The following is a 7,173-nucleotide window of genomic DNA, read 5'->3' as shown; positions in this document are numbered from 1 at the left end:
GCTATAAATTTTACTACGATATCTTCGAAATAAAATAGATAATATTTTTGTATACGCGCGCGATGAAAGTAAAAAGAAAAAATCATCCTACAGCTTGTTTAAGAAATTTTAAATTTGTTTCTACAGTTTATTGCAATTAAAAAATGTCGTACAAAATATTCGACTTATCGTAAAAATCATAAACTCGAGTATATTCTTTTCTTTTTATCTGGTAGCTATAAATGTTGTTAATTATACTAGTACCAAGATGTTACTCAAGATATTTATCTCAGTTATACTTATATATTCTATATGTATAGACACTTTATTATTAAAAGTAAAAATAAAGCATCAATTGTCCTTAACGTCTCTTTCTTTTTTAAAATCGATGGAGTATTGTAGAAAACGGCAGTGCATCATGATAAGAGCAAAAACTGTAGGATCATAAGATCATCAAGAGAGCATAATATTAATCATGAGGTGAATTTATAAAATAGATACCATTATCGATTACTTTAAGTTTGTACATAAAATGGTATATAACGATTACTATATATTTTCGATATCTTTACGTCTGTTAGAAATTCGATTTGTGGCGAGAGGAAATACCTCCAGTTATATTAATATTTATTTTGGACTAAAAATTGCTTTCTTTTCCTTTTTTCTAGTTGCAAACTTTCTAGTCCTCCATAGAAACACGGTTCCTACTAACGTAACTGTAACTCATTATTTTTATCTGTATAATAATCGCACATGTGTGACGGCAGTGATAGATTGTACATCGTGTCATGTGCATTCCGCTATATCGATTGTTGGAGTTTCGCTATCTTCAATATACATGCATATACGTGTGTATATTGAAAAACAATATATATATTCTTTCCGCGGCAAGTACTACAAAACTAATCAAATTTAAAGCAAATCGGTGGTTATGATACCGCGGTTTGTGGTCGTGGGATCATAGAACAGATAGATGAAGTACCAAAAGTTGATGGCTGTGACTAGGGAGGTAATACGTCCAGCTTTATGCCCGTCCTCGGCTTGCAGAAGCCGCAATAACCGCCGCATTTACCGACGATTCGTTGATTATTCTAATTATAAATAACATAAAAAATGTGTTAGAATATATTCTTAAAAATTAACATAGAAGCAGAAATAAAATCTTTTATATTTAAGCTACTTTTGGTCTTCTGAGAAAAAGATTAATAAACTTCTTTTCAAATAAAAAAGTTATACATTCAAGCCAAGTGATTGCATTGCCTAATAATTATTTTTCGGTATGTATCGTATTGTGTATGAATTGTATTCGATATGTATTTTGTCTTTGATTTTAAATATTATATGTGTGCATGAGATATAAATATAAAATAATAAACAAAGCAATACAAAACAAATAAAAAAATGTATTAAATTTGTAATATAAATATGTATATAATTTGTAATCTTAAACTTTCTCTTTTTAATTAGATAACTGATTACTTACAATTCTATTGATTGCGAGAGAGGCGATCGGGGTTTCCTTAACCCAAGTAATTTCTGGCGATAGTCCCAAAACAGTTCCTCTCAAATCAATACTGAAACGTCCTTGTGGACATTCGACGAGGCTATAGCAATCACCGGCTTTGCCATACTCCACGCGTTGCATTCCTTTCGTCCACGAAAACGTGTAATCGTTTGCTAAACATAAAAGTGTATTCAATGTACAAAACTGCATGCATATAAAAATTTTGTGTGTGTGTTGTGTGTGTGTTGTGTATTATATAATTAAGAATTAAATTAATATTTCCTTCACCCTCTCTTTTCCACGAAATACAACCGTCTTTGTAAACGTAATTTCCAAGCTTTAATTAAAAATTAATTTCAAAGTACGTATAAATATTGTGCTTACCTATAATAAAAAGTGTCGCCGGATCTATGCGTACCCTCTTGAACATCGTTCTGCCAGACACCGTTCCCAGTTCGGACACGCAGTTGCAACTATCATTTCTTTGACCATTGAACGGACACGTGTGTGGATTCCTCAATCTGATACATCAAAATCAAATCATTACAGGGTGCCATATGAAGTTATTGAATTATTTAAAAAATAATATAATAAATACCAAGAATAAAATGAAAATTTGCCAACCTTTTATCATAGATCTCTGCGTAGTTCTCGCTATCGCCAGCCGGTAAAGTTAAATATTCCCTCGGCTCGGCGCTCGACATTCCGTGACAATAAATAGTCATATTTCTACCACCAATTAACAACGGATATTCACCATCCGTAGTAGCTTTTAATCGTTTCTGAATTTCAAGACAGGTGACCGGGCCACATTTTCTTTGGTTGCACTTGCGCTTTCGTAGTGGTTTATATTCAGGTGGACAATGGAACCGCGCTACTTTCTTGCCGATTACATCGTGGCAATAAAGCCTGCGGATCTGCCGACCTTTGCGTCCGCAAGGATGGCTACACTATAAAAACAAAAAAGAAAAATCGGTATAAAGGAAGGTAGAAGAAAGAAAAATAAAAGATGGATAATACGAAGAGAAAAAAGTTAACGCTTTTTGTTACAAACAATACAATATCATTAATATTATAATATTAATATTGTAATTAAAGGGTTAGGCTATGCATATTCTAACAGGCTAGACAGATTAGCAAGTCAGAATGTTGGTATCTCATCGTGTATCTTCCCGTCTTTCTCTCTAACGTATTTTAGACTGTATAAAGCTGAAAAAATCATTAACCAGACATCTGATGTTCATATCGGAGCATGATAAAAATAAAGCTGAAAATAGTACATTGTGTAACATGTGTTTATTAGCTGTTTATTGTGCGACGCGCTACAGACAATTATAGCACATGAGTTGCACATTAGTACATTGTGTAACATGTGTGTTAAAGTTGTTTATTGTGCGACGCGGGCGTTCCCCCGCGCCCGCGCCGCGCTGGAAGACAATTATAACACATGAGTTGCACATAGATTTTTTCATCACGAGTGCACTGTGTTAGTAATATGTTATACAATTATAAAGTCGCACGAGCGAAGCAAATGCGACTTATGGGGTGGTGCGTGGGGCGCAGGAAGCAGGTTGGGTTCGGGGGGGCGCAGCCCCCCCCCAAAAAAGAAATTAAAATATTTCGTAAATAAATATTTAACAATACAAAATTTTGCTCATTACTTTTAATTATAATTGTGAGATTATTACAATTTGAAATTAAATTTAAACGTTATTGTAAGTTGAATGATATTTATAGTAATTTTGTCGTAGTTACTTTTATTATTGGAGAAAACTATGCTTACCCCCCCCCCCCTCCAGATGCCCCGAAAGCTTTTGCGTGGGGTTAGAGAAATAACTGAACGGCTTGAGGTATTGGCTATTTACCGCACGCAAAAGCGTTGCGGTATAGGGCACATTACGTGCACGCGTGAGGAAAAATCATTAACCAGTCATATGATGTTCATATTGGAGCACGACAAAATAAAGATTTTACGAAGCTTTATTCCCGGCAAAATACTAGTTTCAAATACAGAGAGCCGAAAAAGAATTAATAGGAAGGGTTCAAGAGCAATATCAGGACGCGCAAGTAAACCGAAAAAGACCAAAATTGTCCAAATGTCATGAATTTGAACGCGAAACTGCTTCTACACACAAGTGAACTCTGCGAAAAAACTTAAACAGTTCCACATACCGGAAGTATCGGTAAATGCGATGCATGGTTACCGTATTATCAATTTTATAGTATATGTTTTCCAGTCAATAAAATAATACACGTACTTAAATAAAACACTATGTGCAAAATTTTTTTTATTTCTTCGACAATCCACGCTTAAAAATTATCTATTTTCTCGGCAGGTCACATCGGTTTGAGCCCAAATCAATTAATAATTAATTCAACTTTTTAAATTAATAACTTTATAATTGATTATAAAGTATAATTTTTTATTTCTTTAAGATATAATCTTTAAATTCTAAGAAGTTCGCTATTTTATTTTCACTTAAAATTGATAAATTTTGATATATTTGAAGCTATCTAAAAATTTTTATAGCTATTGCTATAATTACTGATTAGTATGACATTGAATTCAATGATATTTCAAAGAGGCACTCACTTTCCTCCAAGAGCCAGCAGTCCAGTAATATTTATCGCTACATTCGCGTAGTTTACAAATCTGTTCGCCGACTGGCCTTTGATCCATCGGACATCCTTCTGTTGGAGTTGGATCAATCCATCCGTAATAGTTTACTCGATGACAAGTGACTGCACGACGTTGTATCCCCTTGCCACATTCCGCCGAGCACTTGTGGAAAAATAAACATATCTATAAATCTTGATCATGTCATAAGAATTAAGAAATAAGAAAACGCAAGCGAACCGGGATTATTACAATATTTCTATCGATAATCGTTTTTTCTTGATAAAGTTGATAAGAGTCATAATAAAATAAAATAACATAAATTAAACGTAATATAAATAATGAAAGAATGTATCAAAAAATCAAAAAGTATCGCAAATTATCATGAATAATTATTACAACCACGGTTACAAAAATTTCATACATTTTTATTCATAGTTGAACATTGCAAAAGTAATCTATTCAATTAAAATATATACACTTTCGTTTATATTTTCTGCCAATCTATTGACAGTTTGCTAACGGTTCACTACATTCTTTCATTTGAGAGAGAGAGAGAAATATAAAATTACAATTATTTAAAAATAAATATGTGCATGCTCATGCGTAATCTGAAACAAAAGTATATTTATAATATATTTCAGGCCATTTTTTATCATGTAGCGATTTATTTTCCCATGATATTTTATATTTACTGATATTAGTATTATGCATGAATATTACAAATATAGTAATATTCCCTAAATCCTCTAAGTGGAGTGCAAATACACACGTTAGTGATCAAATAAGTATCATAATTTTATGTTCGTTAAGTGGAAAGCACTCTGTGTGTATAGATATTTCTAAATAAAAAATGTGAGATTAATAACATGCATGAGAAAAGTCCTCTGTTTGAAAAAGAAACGTTAAAGTGTGCAAACATTTCTCACGGATCTCACAATTAATGATCCTATGAATTATCAAAGTATCATGCATTTTCCATCATGCATAGTTCACCATGTATTTATGGAACCCATTTTTCATATGCGATTAATTAAGATTAGTTGTTTGTGCCATCGCTACCAATAATCGTTATTTCCCTTTGCTGTGTATACACCATTCGTGTGCGTGTAAAACTCAATTTAACTTTCATGTTTTTTTTTTTCTTAAGATCGTGAAATTTTCGTAAAATTTGGGCCTAATAGCAAGATTGTAGCATTGGCGTAAGATTTGAGGTATAAAGATACCTCCGACCAGATGCCTTCTTGCCAGATAAAATCGCAGGCAATACGTTGGCATAATCTCTGCGATTTTGGTTTGCGTGATTTCGATTTTAGGCACTGCTCGTCCTTAACGGGTACTTCCGGCCCATGGTTGCCTCTTCTCATCGTACATTCCACTCTTCGCGTTTGAATTCCGGTGCCGCATGATTTCGAGCACTGCAAAATATTGCGATTCGGTGCAAACTGGCTACATATTCGCGGCGATCAAATTTAGCGTTCGATGTCACGATTGCCAAAATTGGAATATTGATTTCGTTGAATTGTTTTATTACATTTATGATTCACTAAAATAAAATGGGGATTAAGAGAAGTTTCATTTAAGAATTGTATGTATAATTTTCCTAAAATGAAGTTTCATTACAATTTTTTAAATGTCTCATATATTATACATATATGTATTTCTTCTTTCATTGATTCTCATATAGAGATAAATTTTGATAAAACTTCAACTTTTAGTGTTACCCTCAAATACTATTCAGAAATTAAAAAATCGAAAAAAACAATTTCGTTAATCAATAACAGTTGTACCATACTTTTATATATAGTGTAATTTTACTAGATAATATATGGTTTACTTACCGGAGTCCAACTAGACATTCTCCATTTACGAACGATGTTAGACTCCAAGGTATTCTCCCTGCTGTTTTTAGGATTGCTTCTGCAAGATTCCATTTGACATCTACGCACGTGTTTTGGTTGTTCATCGCTACACTCCTTATGTGGCAAAATTTCACCGTCATGACTTTGGCAGCGAACTTGACGATGCTGGAATCCGTTACCGCACGTTACGTCGCACTAAAATTATCGAAAGCATATCATTAACCAGAAAAATCACTGTATACTTCTATTTTTGCAAAACATATATTATAATTAATTCTATACGTAAGAAATAATTTTTGTACAAAACATATTAATTTTTTTACAATAAAAAATGTTTCGATACCTCGCTCCAATCGCCGGTATTCCAAACCGGACATGGGTGATGATTGCATGTTGTTCTGACTATCGGTTGTTGAATAGAGTCGCAATAATAGTCAGGTGCAACCATCCCGATTTCCGATATACATCTCACTATTCTGCTCTTGTATCCGATATTGCACTTTTGTGAGCACTATAGTACGTAAATAATAAAATAGTATAAATTATTCCAAATCATAAATTGTAAAATTAAGAATTTGTAAAACTGTATAAATTAACCGTATTTTCTAATATATAATATTGACTATCATAAATAAACCTACCTCTCCATAAAGTCCTACGTGCCACTTATAGTGGAATGTAATACCGTTGTTATCAATTTCGTTTTCTTGTGGAGATGAGTCTTCACGTGAAGGATTCGTTGAATATGTGGTCGGCGGCAAGCTCACCTAAAAAAAAAAAGATTTTCTTTTACAAATATTGTATTGTAGACAAAAAATATAAATGAAAATGATTTAAAAGAATTATTAAATTAAAATGTTGTTAACTGCTCTTACATTCTTTAATAATTAACTTTAATGTACTTCAAATTTTTTTATAATACTGCGTTTTTATTCTTGTGTGCCGATAAATTACTACCTAAACTAAACTATTTAAAGTAAAGTCTTATAATTAAAATAATTAATTTAGTTTTTCTTTAAAATAGTGATATTCATTTCATCTCCAATTTTTCCTTAAAAAGCAAATTTAAATACTTTCTTACCTTAATTTTTATTTTGTCATAATTATACTAATAATATAATTTTATTATATTTATATTCTAGTCTTTTGACTGTAATAATATATTTAAGATATATATCTAGTGAGAAATGACAATGGAATCGATATCGAAT

General features: G+C 32.1%; 1 protein-coding gene across 1 annotated transcript in view; it reads right to left on the bottom strand.

Moving 5' to 3' along the window:
* Positions 1-578: 578 nt before the first annotated feature.
* The window catches only part of LOC108775617 (ADAM metallopeptidase with thrombospondin type 1 motif A), a 51,151-nt gene continuing 44,556 nt past the window's right edge, over positions 579-7,173 (bottom strand). Inside the window, exons 20-28 of the mRNA XM_018542033.1 lie at positions 6,604-6,729; positions 6,306-6,473; positions 5,942-6,157; positions 5,327-5,518; positions 4,077-4,265; positions 2,108-2,433; positions 1,868-2,004; positions 1,463-1,656; positions 579-1,070 (exon numbers count right to left, since the gene is read on the bottom strand). Of these exons, the coding sequence (XP_018397535.1) occupies positions 981-1,070; positions 1,463-1,656; positions 1,868-2,004; positions 2,108-2,433; positions 4,077-4,265; positions 5,327-5,518; positions 5,942-6,157; positions 6,306-6,473; positions 6,604-6,729 (1,638 nt within the window). The 3' untranslated portion in view covers positions 579-980. The remainder of the gene's footprint in view (positions 1,071-1,462; positions 1,657-1,867; positions 2,005-2,107; positions 2,434-4,076; positions 4,266-5,326; positions 5,519-5,941; positions 6,158-6,305; positions 6,474-6,603; positions 6,730-7,173) is intronic.

This window comes from Cyphomyrmex costatus, unplaced genomic scaffold, assembly GCF_001594065.2.
Source record: "Cyphomyrmex costatus isolate MS0001 unplaced genomic scaffold, Ccosl1.0 scaffold302, whole genome shotgun sequence".
NCBI classification, from domain to species: domain Eukaryota; kingdom Metazoa; phylum Arthropoda; class Insecta; order Hymenoptera; family Formicidae; genus Cyphomyrmex; species Cyphomyrmex costatus.
This window is presented reverse-complemented; position numbering and strand designations above follow the sequence as displayed.